Source organism: Musca autumnalis, unplaced genomic scaffold (genome assembly GCF_047663935.1).
Source record: "Musca autumnalis isolate F117 unplaced genomic scaffold, ASM4766393v1 scaffold_1, whole genome shotgun sequence".
Classification (NCBI taxonomy): domain Eukaryota; kingdom Metazoa; phylum Arthropoda; class Insecta; order Diptera; family Muscidae; genus Musca; species Musca autumnalis.
This window is the reverse complement of record NW_027411644.1, coordinates 173,606,747-173,627,547: the sequence shown is the minus strand read 5'-3', so window position 1 is coordinate 173,627,547 and position 20,801 is coordinate 173,606,747. Positions and strand designations below refer to the sequence as shown.

The following is a 20,801-nucleotide window of genomic DNA, read 5'->3' as shown; positions in this document are numbered from 1 at the left end:
GAGATACATCACTTCCGCTCTCTCTTAAAAGCTAAAAAATGCTCATGTAATATTTTCAATGTCTGTCACAAAAGTAATTTTGAAAATCACTTAACTTATATAGTTTGTCACCATTTGTATTTTTTATTATTTCTATTTATATCAACTGTTTGTTTACATGTCGGTGGCACCATATGATTTTGCATTGGAAGTTTATTTGCATTTATTTTAATGATAAAATACAAAGTTAAATAAATACCTAAAACAATTTTTTATCCCATAATATAAACTATCTTTATGAAATCAGAAAGCTTTTTTAATACGACAACTCGAATCTAGAATAAATATCTGTGTTTCGAAATAGACACTTCTAAAATCTTCAAGGGAAATTTGTTGACCCAATACGCTTCAGAATTTCGACTTTTAGTGTCTAAAAGGCTGAAACTGTTGGACTGATAGATATTTTTCATATTTTTTTATTGACATGTAATGTCTCAGCATCCAATTCTTTCAAATTGCTTGAAAATTTGTTACTGAAGAATTTGAGACCAAAGCAAAAACTTATTTTTATACCTTATGCCTCAACCTTTAGGCTAACGATATCCATATACACTTACATACACAAAAACTGTGTCTCATCCAAATAATGGGTTGGGTCCCAAGTTTGTTTGGAAAACCGTTTCAGACAATTTGTCCGTATGTCTGTATGGCTAGTGCGTGAGAACGGAGTAACCGATTTGGTCAAAGCTATGTACTTACTTACTTACTTAGCTGGCCTTTTACAGAACATTTGTTCCATAAACCGAACTAAGAAAAAATCTCCAATCCTCTCTGTTTGCTGCTGTATTTTCCCAATCTGGGATATGTAGCTTTGTGATATCTCGTTTCACTTGTTCGCTCCAACGAAGCTTTGGCCTTCCAGATCTGCGAGAACCTCCATGCGGCCCGTATTTATACGCCTTTTTAGCGGGTTCATCATCACTCATCCTTATAACATGGCCTAGCCATCGCAATCGTTGTATCTCGATTCGTTCAACTACATTGATGTCATTGTATAGTTGATACAGCTCGATGTTCATACGACCCCGATATTCGCCGTCAACACAGATTGGCCCGTAGATCTTTCGAAGAATTTTTCTCTCAAACACACAAAGCACTGCCTTATCTGCTTGAGCAAGTACCCATGCTTCGGAACCATACATTAGCACGGGTAGTATCAGTGTTTTGTACAGTGTTATTTTTGTTTGACGAGAGGTGGCTTTATTCCTAAACTGCTTACTCAGCCCAAAGTAGCATCTGTTAGGCAACACTATTCTTCTTCGTATTTCACAACTGATGTTATTTGTTGTGTTTACGGCGGTGCCGAGGTAGACGAAGTCCTTTACTACCTCAAAATTATAGGTACCAACATTCACAGATGGTGCGGTGTTTATGGACATATTACGCGTCGATACCATCAACTTGGTTTTTACGCCGTTTACTGCCAGACCAACTTTAGCAGATTCTCTTTCGACTTTTGCAAAGGTGTCAGTTACTTCCTTTACCGATCGACCCATGATGTCAATGTCGTCGGCATAAGCCAGTAACATATGGCTGTTCGTGTATATCGTTCCATTTCTTTTGACCTTCGCGTCTCGTATGACCTTTTCCAGCAGGATGTTGAATAGATCACACGACAGGCCGTCTCCTTGTCTGAAACCTCTTTTGGTAGTAAACTCTTCGGAGAGGTTCTTTCCAATTTTAACTGAGGATCTCGTCTCAGTTAATGTCATTCTACAAAGTCGAATGAGCTTTGCAGGAATACCAAAATCAGACATGGCTTGGAACACCTTTGAACGTATAGGGCTGTCGAATGCTGCTTTATAATCGACGAAAAGATGGAAGGTGTCGATCTGCATTTCTTGGGTCTTTTCCAGGATTTGTCTCAAGGTAAATATCTGGTCAATGGTGGATTTGCCAGGTCTAAAGCCGCACTGATAGGGTCCAATAATTTCATTGACCATAGGCTTTAGTCTCTCACACAATATGCCAGATACTATCTTATATGCAATAGGGAGCAGACTTATGCCCCTATAATTGGAGCACACAGTCTTATCACCATTCTCACGTTCCAATCGTCGGGTACGCGTTCTTCCTGCCAGATGGTGCTAACTAGCTGATGCATACACCTTATCAGCGTGTCGCCTCCGGTTTTGAACAGCTCGGCTGGTAGGCCATCTGCTCCTGCCGCCTTATTATTCTTCAGCCGGTTTATTGCTGTCCTTACCTCATCTTGGCTGGGCGGTATACATTCAATACCATCATCTGGGATTGGATCTGTGGTATCTTCGCCGTCTTCACTGCTATCGGATACCAACAGTTTGGAAAAATGTTCTTTCCATATCCTGAGCACACTATCTGTATCAGTTACCAAATTACCTTGTTGATCTCTACAGGAGGATATTCCTGTACCAAAGCCATCAGTTTGATGCTTCACTCTTTGGTAGAATTTTCGGACTTCGTTCTATCTCCTGTACATCTCCATTTCTTCACACTCCCTCTTTTCCATTTCTCTCTTTTTCCTGCGGAAAAGACGTTTCTCCTCTCTCCTTTTCTCACGATACCTCTCTCGTGCGCTACGCGTTGCTACTGATTGTAAAGTAGCCCTATATGCCGCATTTTTTTCTTCGGTAGCAGCACGGCACTCCTGGTCATACCACGGATTCTTTGGTGGAGGTCTCTGGTATCCAAGTACTGATTTTGCGGCTGTTTGCATGGAGTGGGCAATATTTTGCCATTGTGCTGATATGTTATCGGGACGAGAAGCGCTATCATTAAGCAATTGGGTCAGTTGAGTGGAATATGCTGTGGCTATCTGTTGTGTTTGCAGCTTGGCGATGTCCAACTTTCGTGTTGTGTCTGTCCGTGCTTTATTTGCAACGTTTAGACGGGTACGTACCTTTGCTGCAACGAGGTAATGGTCCGAATCTATGTTTGCTACTCGGAACGATCGTACATCCAACACGCTCGATGAATGTCTTCCATCTATCACAACGTGATCAATTTGATTTATTGTTCTTTGGTCTGGAGACAGCCAAGTGCCCTTATGAATATCGAGATGCTTAAATCTGGTACTGCTAACTACCATGTTTTTTGCCGCTGCGAAGTCTATCAGCCTCATTCCATTGTCTGATGTTTCACTATGTAGACTGAATTTCCCAACTGTTTGTCCAAAGAAATTCTCCTTTCCAATTTTGGCATTAAAATCGCCTAGAACAATTTTAATGTCATGGGCAGGACAACGGTCATATGTTTCTTCTAAGCTCTCGTAGAATATATCTTTGGTCTGTTCGTCCTTGTCTTCGGTTGGGGCATGAGCGCAGATAAAGCTGATGTTGAAGAATTTTGCTTTAAATCGAATTGTAGCAAGTCTTTCATTCACTGGGGTGAAGCTGGAGACCAGATGTTTTAACCTCCGACCAACTACAAAACCGCAACCAAACTCATGCTTTGTGTCATGGCAGCTATAATACAGTGCGTCACCTTTAGGTGTTGTTGTGACATCTTTCCCAGTCCATCGTATTTCCTGTATGGCAGTAATATCGGCTTTGTACTTTCCAAGTACGTCTGCCAATGCGAAGACTGCACCTTCTCTATAAAGAGTGCGAACACTCCAGGTGCAGATTCGCAGATCATGGTCCTTAAAACGTTTGCGGGGTTCGTCAACTTTAGAGGGGTTTGTTTTTCTTTTCTTTCGTTTTTTCATAGTAGGCTGTTTTTTTTTTCTAGGGGAGGGTTACTAACCTGACGCCCAAACCCAAGTTTTTAACGTTCTTATGGGTGAACGCGCGGCACATGTTAGCTCACTACCTTAAACGGGTGTTAAAGGCAGTTCCCCAGGTGACACCATGGGGAGGTCAGTGTCCACTTGAGATGAAAGAGGGACCAAGATAAATCCTGGGTTTTGCCATGTTAAAACCGGTCAGGACCGTTCCTTGGTATCTTCCATCCCCTACGTCACCCAAAGCTATGTGCTTCGTAATATTTCTTCCAGAAAAGATCAGGCTCGAATGTGGTCTTTATCAGCCCACTTACTCTGGAACTTCCCACACAAAATTTCAAAAATGTTGGCTAGTCACCAAATTAAAATGACTGGAATATAACACTCGTAATAGTTCTTCCAAACATAAATCATTTTAAAGAGGTTCCCTAGTAAATTGTCCTGTGTGACACAACAAATATTAAGCGTGATATAAGAACAAATAAGTACAAAAGTATCAGTCGGATTTGGCGACAGAGATATACATACCCTGAGCCTGTGTGAATTGAAAAACTTTTTTCTCAAAAAAAAAAAAAAAAAACGTATATATTTAGGGAGTTTTCAAAATTGTGGGAGTATGAACCGACAAAAATATGGATTTGCATTAAAGCAGAAAAGTTTTACGGGGGAGGTACCTAAAGGAATGGACCGACACCAAATTATTTAGAGCTCTTGGACCATTACATCAGGAAACATGTGCTTCGAAATCCGAAATTTGGACCAAGTCGGTTGCTCCGCTTATGAGATATCGCGCGTACCGGAAGGAGTGGACCTATAGGCACCACCTTCGAATTTAATTTGATATTCGAAGAAATATTACGATATGAAATGTGTGGACCAACGCAGTATTCGGTTCGAGAGTTTTCATGCACACCAGCCACTACACATGCTGGTCGTAGGGAGTTTTTACACTGTTAAACTGTTCTTTTCCGAAATTTTGTCTGAGTGATACCCAAAGAAGTCGACATAAATAGTCCATATTCTAAATGGATCTATGTCACGTAGAAATATTACGATGTGCAAAGTATGGATCAAATCGGTTACTGCCTTCGAAAGTTATCATGCACACCATTTTAGAGAAAAGTTTTAAACTTTTGTGGGGAGGTACCCGAAGGAGTGGATCAATATGGCCCATCTTAGAACCTGTTTTAATTTTGGGCAAAATATTATGACTGCCAAATTTGGAACCTAATCGGTTTATCGAAAGTTATTGTGCGCTCCACCCACTACACATGGTGCCATAGCGGTTTTTTTACAGCTTTCGGGTCATTTTCTCTGGGCCATACAAATTGTGGCAAATAGAGAGGTGGTCTTAAACTGCACATCTTCGAAATTTTGTGTGGGGGTACCCGATGGAGTGGACCGATATAATTCATATTCGAACTTGATATATTTCTGGTACAAATATTGCGGTGTTCAAAGTATAGGTTAAATCGGTAAGTCCCTTCGTGCTCATAATTTTTGCGAAAATTTTTGAACTTTTATGGGGGAGGTACCCGAGGGAGTGGACCGATATGGCCCATCCTCGAACTTAACTAAATTTGGACAAAATATTAAGAAAGCCAAATTTTGGATTCAATCGGTTAATCCGTTCGAGAGTTATCTTGCGCTCCGGTGATCGGAAAAGGAGCACACATCGGATATTGGGATAATGAGGGATTCATCTTTGTTAATGAGTGTTATATCAATAACCTCTCCTCCCTGGTTCTATTTTTAAAGGTGTTCTTATTACCCCTGTATCTCCTCCGCAGAAATTAGATATATTTATTTAAGTTTTTTTTTGCAATTATACAAGTCCTTGCCTTATCTCCGTTGGGTGTTGCGAATTTCTCATCTCTTATCCCAGCAAACTTTTTTTATAAATGAGTCTCCAGGATCTTAAGGGCTATCAGATGCTTAACAGCAGTCGTTTTGTTGTAATTCAGTTTGATCTCCACTATGCGAAGCAGTTGCTGCTTCCGTTCTTCCACTACCTTATCCATCATAGTCCAATATCTAGCTTTCCCTCACGAGTCCTTAGGTATTGTAGTCCTATTCTCCCACACTCAAAACTTCCGGAATATTGAGTGAAGGAAATTGTGACTTTAAAAAACGGCTAGGTATTTGGCGTGATCTGATAGGAGTAGTTTTTTACCTCGTTGTTGTGGTAGATTTGGGGATTGCCTATTTGGTTTCTGTAGTGAATATCACCATTTCAGTTTTCCCTGGATTCACCTCCAAGCCACATCTTGTATAAGCTTAGGATTCGTTAATGACAAGGAGCGAAAGCAGTGGTGAGATACCACCTAACACATATAGTTTTGTATTCTCTGTTATTCAGATCCTTTACCTCGTTTTCGTAAACGTAGGGCCCTTGCATGATTCTTATGTCTAGATCCTCAATCAGAAGGATCTGCCGGTTAGCTGATGCGACTCGAAAGTCCTTCAGATTTAACTGCACGACCTTAAGCATCGTTTTGTTGAACGATGATGTGAATGGTCCCTCTAACTGTATTTTTTTCTTAATGATTTCGCTGAGAACGAACTTTGCCTTTTTGGTACAGGGCTTTCCGAACGTCGCACGAACTTTACTATTTTTTGGGTTGGGTGCTTCAGATTGAATTGCACGACCTTAAGCATCGTTTTGTTGAACGATGATGTGAATGGCCCCTCTAGCTGCATGTTGTTCTTAATGATTTCGCTGAGAACGAACTTTGCTATTTGGTACAGGGCCGTCCGAACGTCGCACGAACTTTCCTATTTTTTGGGGTTTATTTTGGGGTTTGGTTTTTTGCCGTAGTGGACCATAGTACAAAGTGACGGCAGAGTAGTCTACTAATTTGTACCACCAACCCATGCCCTGGAGTGGAGGGGGAGCTCCTTGCGACCAGACTTCCTAAGACTCTTGTAGGCCATTCAGATCCTCGGTACAACTCCTTCACCACCTTGATATTAAAAGTGTATACATTTATGTCGCACGTACAAATGTGTACTGTGGTATTGTTAGTATCCCTCCTTGGTTTACAACAAAAACCTCCTCCTTTCTCAATCGGTCTCAGGGATAAAATACGTAAGTAAGCATAAAGAAGTGGAGTCAAAAATTTTGGACAAGATACAGATACTGGCAACACTACTGTGGTCGGGAGTAGTTAATTTCGAATTTAACACTTTCTTCCAAGCGATAAATATGCAAATATTCTCCGCTGAGCTGCTCGATTCATTCGACTACATGTGTAGGTAGCCCGCTACAGCTCTCTGCACAGCAGCACATAGATCAGTTCTAAATATGGCCTATATCGGTCTACTACTTGGAGTACCTCCCACAAGGGACTCTTGTCGAATCGGCATAAAGTTTTTTACAAATTTCTTGGAAAGGTACAACTAGTTCTAAGAAGGGTCTATATTGGAACATATCTTCGGGTACCTCCCTCACAAAAGTTCATGCAGAGTAAGGGCGGTTCGATAATCGTTTGTAAAATTTTTACCGAAAGTACTCCTTGAACAAGTCTATTTTCGTGAGATAATGGTCCAAAAGCTCTAAATAATCCTACGAAGACTAACCAAAATGTCTGATGGACACTATCGAAGGGAATGATTGGCCTTGGCCCAAATGCGAATATCGGTCCAAATCATTCGGGTACCCCTACCCAACATTTTTACAACCGGTCCTTGTGGCTCACAGTATGACAGTACTACCTTTATTGGGGGTAAGTCCATACTGACTGAGATAATTGCCCTATAGCTGTAAAAATCCTATGGCCACCAAGTATGAGAGTCCTCGATTTGCTCCTTTCAAACTTACGTTAAATTCGTAGATGGTAAAACTAGCAAAATCACCAACTCAGCAAAAAAAAATTGTCGATTATCCTTTTCGGGAAAAAAGTTTCAAAAAGAGAACGCTTTTCTGCGCCATTTTAGCTTAAAGAGAAGGTCAAGTTTTTCTAGTTTTGGAGTATGGGAACGAATTTTCCCAAAAAGTTGCAAAAATTGTAAAAATAGTAGACATCTTTTGATTCTGGGACAAAGCTATTGTCGGTTTAAGGAATTTGCATTTATGATCTATCCCCGTAACATAATTTAAGCTCAATTTGTTTTTAGCTTGCTCGTGTACGTGCGCTTATTCATTTTTCTGTTTTGAAACTTTGGACAGCAAATTTTATGCACACTTTTTTTCTTTGTAAAAAGCACATCATTTTTTGTACACTTTTAAATAAAATAGAACAAATTTTAAAGAACATTTTAATACCGTTATGATAAAGTGAAAAAAAAAAACAAAAACTTAACACAAAGCATTCTTTAAAATGATAATATGTTGTTTTTTCTTATTTTTTTCCTCTCATTAACAAATGTTGGTTGGTTGTAATGTATTAAAAATCGGACCCCCAAAACAAACAAAAAATACAAAAATATAACAAACCTTAAACTAGTTTATGACCAAGTCCAATTTTTGGACAAACGAGGTAGAGTTATCATTAAACATTTCAAAGATTTTTTTATTACTTCTAGCAAAAGAAACATCAACTACTTTAGACTCTTACCAAATTTGTTTTCTAATTCTATTCCAAATAAACTAAACAAAAACAACACTAAATCAACACTTTCTAAACCAAAATACCTTACCTACCTATTAACTTGACCATTTTCTTTAGAAAGACCTTTAAATTCCCAAAAAAAAACTACAACAACAAGAAATAAAACAGATCACAAATTTATAAAAAACAATTTATCTGTCTCTCTTTTGCTCCTCTCTGTTATCGGTTGAACATCTATCTATCGCAACTACATACTTATATTTTTTTATAAATTTCCGTTTCCTGTTTTAACCAACTATTTTGACTATGAAATAAATTACGGCCAAATTCATGTTGTATTTGTGTTTAACCTAAAAAGAAAATATTTTATTATTTTACAAAATATATCTAAATGTGCATGCTTGAAATTAAATAACACATATATTAAAAAAATAATCTCCTTTTTGTGAATTCTTCAAACAAATTAGGCTCTCCAAGGTTCTGTTAAGCTGGAAGGCGATGTTATCACTGCAAATGGTTCCATATTGAGCGGTTATGAGGGTCATGACGGTCAATCGTTCAGTGGTTCCAATATATCATCAATGTGTTCATGTCGTTGTGCATGTTTTAGTGCAAAACGACATAAAAGGTAAGATTTTTATATAGACATGTATGAAGATTTTATAAAATATTTTTTAGTTTAATGACAGCACATCTTCACGTTCCGTTGAGTTTGATTTACTCCCATACATTTATCTGAGATATGCTATGGCACATGTGCTGAAAAGTCTTATATAACCCGTCCACAACATACAGGAGAAACATTTATTCAGTGCAATCATGTATATTTCCTTCGGAATTTTCCGCACGGAAAAAAATTTTAAAAAGTGAAACTCTTTTTAAATCAATATTTTCGAATCGACAAAAATATTTAATTTTTGGATATAAATATGGAAATAAAAAAATTGTGAAATTGGGAAAGGAACAAATTCCGCACGCAATTTTTATTCATGATTACCCTGATTATATATTTTTGCTAGTAAAGTGTTCCCGTACTCCAAAAACTAGCAAAACTTGCACTTCCTTTTGAACAAAATTGGCGCTGAATGAAGATCTCCTATTTTCTGTCGGTAGAAAGTAGCACCATGTCTGCTGGCATCAGATAGGCTGATACGTTAATTTTGAAATATCTGCTAGAGTTTTTGTAATTTTGCGTTTCCGTACTTTTCGAACCACAGTGCAATCAACTGTAAACTTTTACAATGAGATGTCCGCGAAAGTAACCAATTGACTCTCTATGCTTTACCCGTAGATGGTACTGTACTAGTTCCAAGTTTACAGTCATATACCAGTTCTTCTGTAGTTGTTTAAAAAAGGGGTGTATTTAATTTAATGGATGCTGCATTTATATTTAAGTTATTAAGAAAATGCAAATGTGAATTATTTATACAACTCGTCGTTTAAGTTTACAAGTAAAAAAGTATCTGTCGGTTTTGCCGACAGAGATATACCCTGAGCCTGTATGGATCGATATACATTTTTCCCAAAAAAAAAACGTATGTATTTAGGGGGGTTTTCAAAATTTTGGGCTTATGAACCGACAAAAGTATGGATAGGATTAAAGCTCGAAAATTTGCGAGGATATCGATAGATAGAGCTTTTTTTATCGCACTAGCCTACTAAAAACGTAATATCGCTGTAAACAGGGCTACTAGGAAAACCTTCGGTAAAAATTTCCAAAGGATCCTCCAACAGACCCTTAACCACACAAAAATGTTGAACATTTGTGTGGGTGGTACCACAAGGATTGGACTGATAGTATCCAAATTTGAACATAAACTTAGTTTCGACAATATTTAGAGATCCAAAGTTTGGGCCAAATCGGTTGCTACGTCTATGAGAAATCGCGCGTACCACTTTAGCGAATATTTTCGAACTTTTGTGGGGGAGGTTCCGGAAGGAGTGGACCTATAAGCAGCAGCTTCGAATTTCATGTAATATTCGAAGAAATATTACAGTATTTGAAGAAATATTACAATATCCAAAGTGTGGGCGAACGCATTATTCGGTTCGAGCTCTCCAGCTACTACATATGGTGCCATAGCGGTTTTTTACAACTTTCGGGCTGTTTTCTCAAGAAGAATGGACTTGCCCCTGAAAAAAATTTTACTGTCGTAATTGAGGCAGCGAATGCAAGTTGCTTTAACAAAAATCAAAGTGATTCGAGAGCTGGTCTTAAAGTGAATTTATCAAAAATTTTGTGTGGTAGATACCCGAAGGAGTGGACAAATATAGTCCATATTCGAACCTGATCTATATCTGGTAGATATATTAGGATGTGTAAAGTATGGACCAAATCGGTCACTCCCATCAAGAGTTCTCGTGCGCACAATTTTTCCGAACATTTTTGAACTTTTGTGGGGGAGGTACCTGAAGGAGTGGACCGATATGGCTTATCTTCGAACTTAAACTAAGTTTGCACAAAATATTACGAAGGCCACATTTTTCACCGAATAGGCAGATCCGTTCGAGAGTTATCTTGCGCTCCAACCACTACACACGGTGTCATAGGGTTTTTTTGTACCTGTCAGGCTATTTTCTCAGGAAGTATGGACTTGTCCCCAGATGAAACTTATACCGTCGTATGGGGGCAGTGAATAAAAGTTGCTACAACAAAAATCAAAGCGATTCGAGAGCAGGTCCTAAACTGAACTTTTCCCACTTTGTGTGGGAGGTACCCGAAGGAGTGAACCGATTGAGTCCATATTGGAACATCATCTAAGTCTGGTAGAAATTTCACGATGTGCATGGACCAAATCGCTTAATTCCTTCAAGAGTTATTGTGCGCACAAATTTTCCGAACATTTCCGAAGTTTTGTAGGGGAGGTACCGGAAGGAGTGGACCGATATAACCCATCTTCGAACTTAAACTAAGTTTGGAAAAAATATTACGAAAAACAAATTTTGGACCGAATCGCTTGATCCGTTCGAGAGTTATCGTGCGCTCCAACCAGCCAGACAGACAGACGGACATGGCTAAATCAACTCCAAATTGTCTGAAACACATTTCGTCCAAACATACTTGGGGTCTAACACCATTATTTCGATGAGGAACATTTTGCCCGTATGAAAGTGTATATACCCTCGGTATCATAAATGCTGAGGGTATAAAAAATGGTGGATTTAATTTAAGAGTAAATATATGCGACAATAGTCGCAACTGCCGCCTCGTCATTTACTTGGGGATAAAAAGGTGTCAATTGGTTCCCTTCGCATTACTTAGGGGTTTAAATTGCGACAATTGGGATTTTCAGCGCTAGCGGGCCTGGTCGCAAAAAAGTTTAGTTCTCGTTTGATCTCTCACAGTTTCACAATCGCTCAAAAAAGGATCATGGCGATTGGTGCAAAGAAATTTTGCCTTATTGCGTTCAAACTGGTCGGGATCTTCAACGCTTGCTTAAAATTTGCTTATACTCCTATAGCCTGGCAGGAGGCAAGGGTAGTCTTTATCCCTAAACCTGGTAAAGCAAGTTATGCAATACCAAAATCTTATTCGCCCGATAAGTTTAACTTCATTCTTACTCAAGACAATGGAACGGGCAGTCGACACCATGTGATAAAGAGTAACATCTCCATCGATATGCCTAAATACAAACAACACACATACGTTAAAGGCAGATCAGTGGAAACCGCATTACATGAGGTAGTACTCCACATAGAAAGAACTTTCGACATGAAGATGTATACACTCGCCGTATGCATCGACATCCAAGTCGCTTTCATAACGTCAGCACCGAGACGTTTATGCACTCCTTGGACGACTTTTAGGTAGACAGGACCCTAAGAAACTGGATTAACCACATGCTAAGCAACAGATGGATAAGCGCGGGCTATATGACGTTAAAATAAGAGATAAAGTTGGACAAGGAACGCCACAGGGAGGGATCCTATCACCTCTGTTGTGGGTTACTACCATAAATAGATTCTTAAGAACCATAACTGAAGAAGGATTCGACCCAGCCTGCTATGCAGACGACGTTATACTACTTCTAAGTGGAAAGAATCCGAATCTACTTTGTCGAAGAGCAGAAAGGGCTCTTAAAATCGCATACAACTGGGCCAGACCGAGAGGTCTGAACGTCAACCCGGAAAAACGGAATTATGTCTATTCACTAGGAAACCGAATGTGAGAAACTTCGAGGAACCAGGTTTTCTAAATAAGAAAATAAATATTTCTCATACAGGTAAATATCTAGGAGTAATCCTGGATAGGAAACTTAAATGGAAAGACCACATTCAAGAAAGGGCCAACAAGGCCCAAATATGTTGCTCAATTTGCAGAAGGGCGATAGACTCAAAATAGGGGTTTAATCCTAGGATGATACACTGGCTATACAGAAGCGTAATTGGACCGAACGTACGCGTCTGTGGTATGGTGGACAGCTATGGACAAAAAAATATAATGTGAAAATATTGCAAAAGGTCCAAAGAACATGCTGCCTAAGCATTAGCGGGGCATCGAGGACCACACCGACTAGGGCTTTAGAAACAATTTTGTTTGTACATCGCAGCTAAAAGGCTAAAGTCGATGAGCGAGTGTATTGGAAAAGACCACCAAAACATAGTAAATGTCACAACGGTTGAATCTGTAAATCAAATACTATCGGACCGTATACCCGAAAATAGTGAAGTAGCCCTGTGTGGAGTATTAATACCTGACAGAGATATGTACATCGGTGGAGCTCTGCCACAGATCCCGCTGGAAGCTGCGGGTTTACGGATGGGGCTGTGCTAGGGGGGAGAACCGGACTGGGTCTCTATGTCATGGAACCGGAAACGGAAATCTCCCTCCGTCTACCGGATCATAAAACGATCATGCAGGCGGAAATTCGAGCGATAAAAGAGTGTCTGAATTGTTTTGATACTCACACAAGGCCTACCACTGCAAACATCCTTACGGACAGCAAAGCATCCATTAGAGCTATAACAACCAAGACAGTGAAATCTAGAACTGTCTCGGAATGTATAAAGTCTATAAACAATTACTCCAAACGGTAAACATTCTATGGGTATCAGGGCATACCGGGATTAGAAGTAATGAAATAGCAAACTCCTTGGCAAAACAAGCCAGGGAGCAACCTACAGTAAGTCTAGATAACGTCAAGCCCTTTAAAGCTACGCGTCTAGGGCTAAAGGCATGGGCAAAACATGCACATATGTATATCCCTCTGGAGTAAGGAAGAGAAGGGAAAAAACACAAAAATCCTATGGGGAAACCCAGACGAGGACCTAGCAAAGGAACTACTCTTACTAAGTAAAAAATATATCAGTATACTGACAGGCATCATTACAGGACAATTTGGAAACAGTACAGTCTCGGATCGTTTTGAGTTTTTTTGCAACAAGTTCTTCTTGTGGGCCCTGTTAGGAAGGTTAAATTTTTTTCGGTGACAAGTGCATACTTCCTGAGATAATGGCTCAAAAGCTCCAAAAACGCCGGTCGACACCAACTAAACTGGGTAGTACGTAAGATGATCCTCTAAGGCAGAAACCGATCTAGCCCAAACGTTGTACATCGTATTATTGCATACAGACTCGGGTTATGTCCGAATATTGAACATCGGAACACTCTTTCGGTTAACTTCCACACAAATTTTTGGCAACATGTTGTGTATTCAGTGGCAAGTCCATTCTTCCGGAGAAATTGGGCCAAAAAGTCAGATGTATTGTGGTTATTTATTTTCTTTTATTTCTTCACCGATTTTTGTCGGTATCCAAAAAAATTAGTTACAAAGTCCCCCCTCAGATATTGTCGCAAATAGCTGTGGCTTGCGCGTACAACTTAAACATGCTGCCGAACATTATGCGAAATATCTTGGTGTAGTTAGTGGTCGGAATCAGGACACCATCGATAAATACGTTCAGAGGGAGCCTCAGCTATGTAGACTTTTAACCTTTTATATACATATGTCATCGATCATGGGCGCCGACGCTAAGATGTCGTCTGGAGTCTTGGAGTTCTTAGTTCTGAATTCTACACACATTCTACGCATCATTTCAGACACGACTGGAAGAAAGTCTATGTCCTCGAACAGCTTGGCATGGTGTAGTCTATATCGTCAAGCCTTTGATAGGTCAAGAGCCACCATAATTGGTCGGTCGAACGGCCTGCTCTGGTTCAGTCCTCGACTGATATGTGTGGATATGGCGCGTAATGCTGTTGTGGTGCTGTGCATTTCCAGGAATCCATGCTGATGTTGGGCTACTGGAAAACTGTTTCTTATCATGGGAAGGAAAGTGTCTATGGAATCTTTGCTACTGGCGACAAGAGGGAACCCCCGCCTGTACGATTCACCTCTTCTGGCATTCTTGCCTGTCTTAAGTAGCAGGACCACCCTGTCAACCTTCGAGACTTCTGGTACAATGTGGGTGCCCTAACGATTATAATCATCCATTTGTTTAAGCATTGCCATTGAGATTCCGTGTGGGTCCAATGCTACGTCTGCGAATTCGCTCACCGTAAATTGTAATGGTACCTCCTCGGCCGGGAGAGCTTTTATACGGAGTAGCATACTCCTCTTTGCCCTATCACTCTCGGCACCTCTTCTGATTTGTCAAGGATACGCCGTTGAAAATAACATCTGTTCTATCATTCGTATTTCCCGGATTCGAGAGTGATTTAACCGCTGCCCACAATTTACTTAATTGCTTCAGGTGGTCTAGCTACTTTATGTTTGCCCACTAGACTGTTGACTTCAAGAGTAAATTCCCTTGCCTCAGAACAGAACAGGTTACCAGGACAGGTCATTTATCACAAAAGGTGCCACAATGCTGTCTAGCGAGCCGTTGGACTCTCTTCTTATCCTCGTAAGAGCGTCTTCGTTCACCGTGCAAAATTTGGAGCTATCAATTTGCTCGGCCCGCGATCATTCCCGCTCATTGCATAGGATGGAATGACAAAGCTTATGATGTGAATTGAAGTCCCTTGGCACCAGACGGTCACTGTCCTCCAAACGCGAACTAATGTCAGACATATTACGCAGGGCAACTCTATTCATCGGCGGTATGTACACATAAGGCAACTCTTCTGACGTACCTGGACGGGGGAAGTCTGTTCACTAGATCGTGGCATGGATGCTTACGGCAGGAACACCAAAGCAGTCACTGCATCGACAACATCTTGTTGTGTTGATGTACCGATAAAATCTTCGTCTCCTCATGAAAATGATTAATTGGTGTCATGAGGAGGCACCCTGTGGCAGTCCTCAGGCCGCCATTCTGGCCAGTTTGAATATTCTTCCACTTCGTAGCGCTAACATTTGCATAGCACGCTAGGGCCGCATAGTTTACCACAGTCCTATTGCTTTATAAGAAGTAAGCAAGGTTTCCTTGATAGTAACATAAGTGCTGACGGCCAGCGATTTGAGAGCCTTGTTTCTACTTCTGTAGTGGGATTCTGTAACTCTTTTTGGTACCGGCAAAAAACGATAAAATTTAAACGCAAAATTATGAACGAAAAGTACCAATAATAGCTGACAACACTGATGCTATTGGTAGGATAGTGACAAACGTAGAATATTGGACCGAACTAATGTCTGGCATATAACGCAGGGCAAATCTATGTAAACATAAAGCAACTCTATCCCGGCAGTCCCACACTTTACTGCTACCCCCATACATTCCATGTATAGTTCACCAGAGTCAAGTTCAAGTGAAATAGGTGTGTACTGACTGGTGTATAAGGAAGGCAATTCCTACTCCTCCCTTTCATGCACGACCCTTCCGCAAAACGTTGTGACCATCGAAACGTTGCAAGCTATAGGTGATCGTGAACATTGTTTCCATGATCGCGGCGACCATGATGTTCCTGCGACTATTAAAGCTGACTTTGTTGCGGAGACCGTTACAATTGAATTACAGGAATAATGCATTTTCGGGGCGCTGAACAATAACATGTGGTTTTAGATGATGCGTTTGTTGACAGCGGGGATGTTTCGTATTCCGACGACGAAGTTGGAGACACGCTGGGAAATGTGACACAGCAAGCAGCAACAAAACTTCTATCGCTGTAATTCTGTAGGCGACTAAGACTAGAGCAGCCTAGCCTCGAAAGTGCATTACATTCACCGAAGTTATAATACGGAACAGATCCGTGAGCCAGGGTTCTTCTCTATCCCGTCACGGACTGAGAGAGCTCGGAGCAAGCATTCCTCGATACATTGCCGTTCTCATGGTGAAAAATATATATTGGTTTGGATGATCTTAGGAATTCTTGGGCCTAATTACGTGTTTCGATTCGATCGAGAATTTGCTCGTGAATAAGTTTTCGACACGATAAAAAAACCGAATGACAAGACTCGATCGAAAACGTTCAAGCAATGTTATCGATTTTTTCGATAGTAACCGGTAATCGATCAGCTAATCTTTAGGGAATATTATAAAGGTAGACGCCAAAACATGTATTTATTTTAAAACAAAAACTAAAAACCAAAATTATGAATGAAAAAATGTAAATATTTGTGGAATTTGTTGAACAATACATTGAATAATAATTTCGGAATGAAGTTGTGCTAAGAAAATAAGGAAATTATTTATGTTTTCAAAACCTTTTTGACATTGTTGTAACAGATTGCTAATACATCTACCTTAATAGTTCTCTCTCAAAATAAATGAGAGAGAATTTTGGGTGGGTTTTTTGCTTAGCTTCTCTGAGAGAGTCTTTCCTTATGGTAAACAACGGCGGGTGTATTCTATTAAATGTTGTTCACCTATAAAGAAAGGCTATTAATATTAAATATTTTTTGCGGGAATGCTTACTTTTTCGAATTATTTTTAAAGACTGCAATCAGTAAATTTTGGCTAATGAATGCATAAATTTGTATATATTTTTATACCCTCCACCATAGGATGGGGGTATATTAAGTTTGTCACTACGTTTGTAACTACTCGAAATAATCATTGTAGACCCCACAAAGTATATATATTCTTGATCAGCGTGCAATTCTACATCGATATAGCCATGTCCGTCCGTCTGTCCGTCTGTCCGTCTGTCCGTCTGTCTGTCTGTCCGTCTGTCCGTCTGTGGAAATCACTCTAGCGTCCGAACGGATTGACGTAGGTTGATGAAATTTTGGGAAAATATGTTATATTTACGTAGGACTTTTGGTATTGAAAGCGGGCTATGTAGATCCACGCTTTCGTATAGCCCCCATACAAAATGACGCGTGACGCGTCGTCGTTTTAAGGAATTTTTAAGATATTTGGCCCATTTTACCACCGAATTGGTTGTAATTTGGTACTTTGTATCTCCAGAGGCCAAAAAATATTCCTACCAAAGTTGGGTTATATAGGTCCACGTTTTGGTATAGCCCCCATATAAGGCCCCATATAAAGTACGCGTCATTGTAATATATTTTGAATGTATTAGACCCATTTGACCACAGAATTGGTTGTAATTTGGTATTTTGTGTCTCCAGAGGCCAGAAAACATTCCTACCAAAGTTGGGTTATATAGGTCCACGTTTTGGTATAGTCCCCACATAAGACCCCTTATAAAGTACGCGTCATTTTAATAGATTTTGAATGTATTAGACCCATTTGACCAAAGAATCGGTTGTAACTTTGTATTTTGTGTTTCCAGAGGCTAAGAAACATTTCTAGCATAAAATGTTTATATAGGTCCACGTGTTGATATAGTCCCCATAATACAATATCTCCCGATTTTCGATATTTTGAACGTTTTACCCTCATTATCACGCCGGTATGGCTGAAATTTGGTATTTAGTCTTCTTTAGGCGTATAAAACTTTCCCCCAGAAATTTGTAGGTATAGGTCCACGCCATCATATAGCCCCCATAGAACGGTACCTTCTGAATTTCGGTATTTTGAAGGTTGTGGTCACATTAATCCACCGAAATTGCTGAAATTTGTGGTGGAGGGTATAAAAAGTTCGGCCCGACCGAACTTAACGCTTTTCTTACTTGTTTAATTCTAATTTTATTGCCATTTCTCAAACGAGTGAAAAGGACTTTTCCCAATTTTTCTTGTTATTTTGTGTTAAAAAAATCTTGAGATTTTTTAACTAATTTTATTTTTCTTCTACAAACCGACAACAAACAACAATTTTTACATTTATACAAAAATACATTAAGAAGTCTTTCATGTTGTTGGTTTACGATAGGCTATTTAGCTACGAGTAATTTCTCGCAAATTTATGCTCAATAACTCGATAATTTTACTCGATAACGAATGTTGTCATCCCAACTTTGAGTACTCGATTCGAAACAAATCGATATCGAATCACATAATTAGGCCCCTTATTTATTGTAACTGTACTTAAGTACTTTCCGACATATTTTAACAGTACCAGTACAGTTTTTGGCATCAGCTCTGAAAATGACACAGGTGGTCTCTACATAACCTGTACAAATCTACTATTTTTGCCAGTTTTACCATAATTTTTTTAGTTTTACAAGTAATTGTGTACGGGAACACACACAGTGTTATGTCTTTTCAGCTCATGTGCTAGTTCTGTTATTATTAATTATTTCAATATAAATCATTTTTATTATTACACATAATTAATTATTTCTCTCTATGTTTGTTGTTTCCTTTTAATGTTAATTTAATTTGACAACCTAGTCGACAGTCTTCTTTAAATTCCTTTCAAGACAATACGTAAGTTTCCTTACCGTTATTTTTAACAATCAAAACTGTAACAGCTAATATTTCTGTTTTACACTAATTATTTTTTCCGCTCTCTTTTCTCCCTAATTTAGACATCAAATGAAAGGTCGACGCTCTCCATCATCCCATATGCGACACCTGTTACCCGAAGTTGTTCCAATGCAAGATTTAGGCTATGATTCGCATAGCCTTAATCATCCTTTAGACGGCGTTGATGTCGTCGATACGAGTTCGTGTTCTCAGCCGCAACTACTTAAGCGAAATGTATCGTTATTATCATTTCAATATAATATTTAAGTTTAGTTTTTTCTTTATTTTTCTTAGCGTCTAATTAGCCATAAGTTTTGCAAAAATTACAGTTCAATTCAATTGTAGCTATTTAATTTAATTAATCATTAAGTTTCTCAATAGTTTTTTTCACTTTATTAATAATTAATTGCGTTCCAAGGAAATTTTTAATCATAGCCTATTTATTAATCTACCAAAAAAAACATGAACAAAAAAAGAAATCCAAATGAAACTGTATACAAGGGAACAAAACAAAAGAAAATGAGAAACCATTCGAAAAAAATATTCTAAAACATAATTGCAAAATTACTTTACTTTATTTTCTATACTTAATAATTAAAACAAAAGAACACAAAAACTAAACAAAAGAAAAACATACTTATGCTGAATGTTTAACTGCTTTTTTTTCTTAATAGTCTTACAACAAATGAAAAACTAAGCAATGTTGAATTTAAAACATATGTATCTGCTATAATTTCAAATTAGTATTTATTTGTGAATGAATTTCGGTTATTGTCAGATAAATGAAAACCACTGCCATTCCCCTTTTTAAATACACAGGTTCTGATATAAAATTACAGCAAGTACTAGGACATACATACATTGATATACAAGGACATACACATGTGTAGTAGTACATAGTAATCTAACCAAAATAGTTCTTACATATGTAGGTGATCCAATACAATAATTTTATTTCATTGTGGTCCGTTATCTATACAAAGGAAATATTCCAAAATTCCATCCCTGATGGAAGATGCAAAATTTCTAACTTCCAAACACATGGGTCTAAAAACTCGATATGAAAAAATTATCTTTAAAAAAAGTGATCTCCACATATAGTTAGTTGAGTGTAGCTAGCTATTCTAAACCGCCATTTGAAGCCTGGAAACGTGCGTTTTTAAAGTCTGTACCCCTCTTTTACTCCGCTCTGTATTTAAGAATCTTACTTAAGGGAAGTGAGCTATGAAGAACGTAACCTACTTTCTTTGCCAAATGTCACCAAATAGCTTACATACATACATTAACGCTCGTGGTAATGGAATCGCAAGTTGATATGTTTGTAACTTCATTTTTCTGTTTAATATGACTCAGGGTGCCAGTTCCAGGAATGTGATTTGGTGGGTTGTTGGCACAAAGTTATTGGAGTTAGTTGGTTTATTGGTGGCTGACTTCCGTATCGTCAGATTCCTTGTAGTTTTTAAACTTCGTCAAAATATTTCAGTGGCACCCTCATGCATTGTTCCTCGAATATGCAACTAAATGCATCAGAAAAAAAAATTGATAAATGTTTGCTTTGTACCTGCGTTAAAAATTCGCAATTGTGACATTTTGGAATACATAGCTTCGGATTTGTTAAGTATAACGGCGTTATGAAATACAATACTTCAGACATTTGCAGTCATTTGTCAAGCATCTGACGCTTCGTACCTTGGACTTCTTCTTCGTGAATTTCACGTACTACTGGCGTCCACACATATAATTGATTATCCAACTGGCATCCTTGCCTAGCTTCAGTAGCGGAACCACCCTGACCATTTTCCGAAGTGGAAACGATG

At 38.9% G+C, this 20,801-nt stretch overlaps 1 protein-coding gene across 9 annotated transcripts in view; it reads left to right on the top strand.

Moving 5' to 3' along the window:
• Window positions 1–20,523, top strand: part of Task6 (TWIK-related acid-sensitive K[+] channel 6) — a 73,708-nt gene extending 53,185 nt beyond the window's left edge. For 3 of the 9 annotated variants that reach the window (XM_073958994.1, XM_073958992.1, XM_073958995.1), the window contains exons 6-9: window positions 8,185–8,217; window positions 8,757–8,917; window positions 18,910–18,945; window positions 19,047–19,463. In XM_073958994.1, coding sequence (XP_073815095.1) covers window positions 8,185–8,217; window positions 8,757–8,917; window positions 18,910–18,945; window positions 19,047–19,251 — 435 coding nt within the window. In that variant the 3' untranslated portion in view covers window positions 19,252–19,463. Of the gene's footprint in view, window positions 1–8,184; window positions 8,218–8,756; window positions 8,918–18,909; window positions 18,946–19,046 lie in introns of all 9 variants that reach the window. The other 6 variants (XM_073959000.1, XM_073958997.1, XM_073958999.1 and 3 more) reach the window with 4 other exon arrangements.
• Window positions 20,524–20,801: the final 278 nt, after the last annotated feature.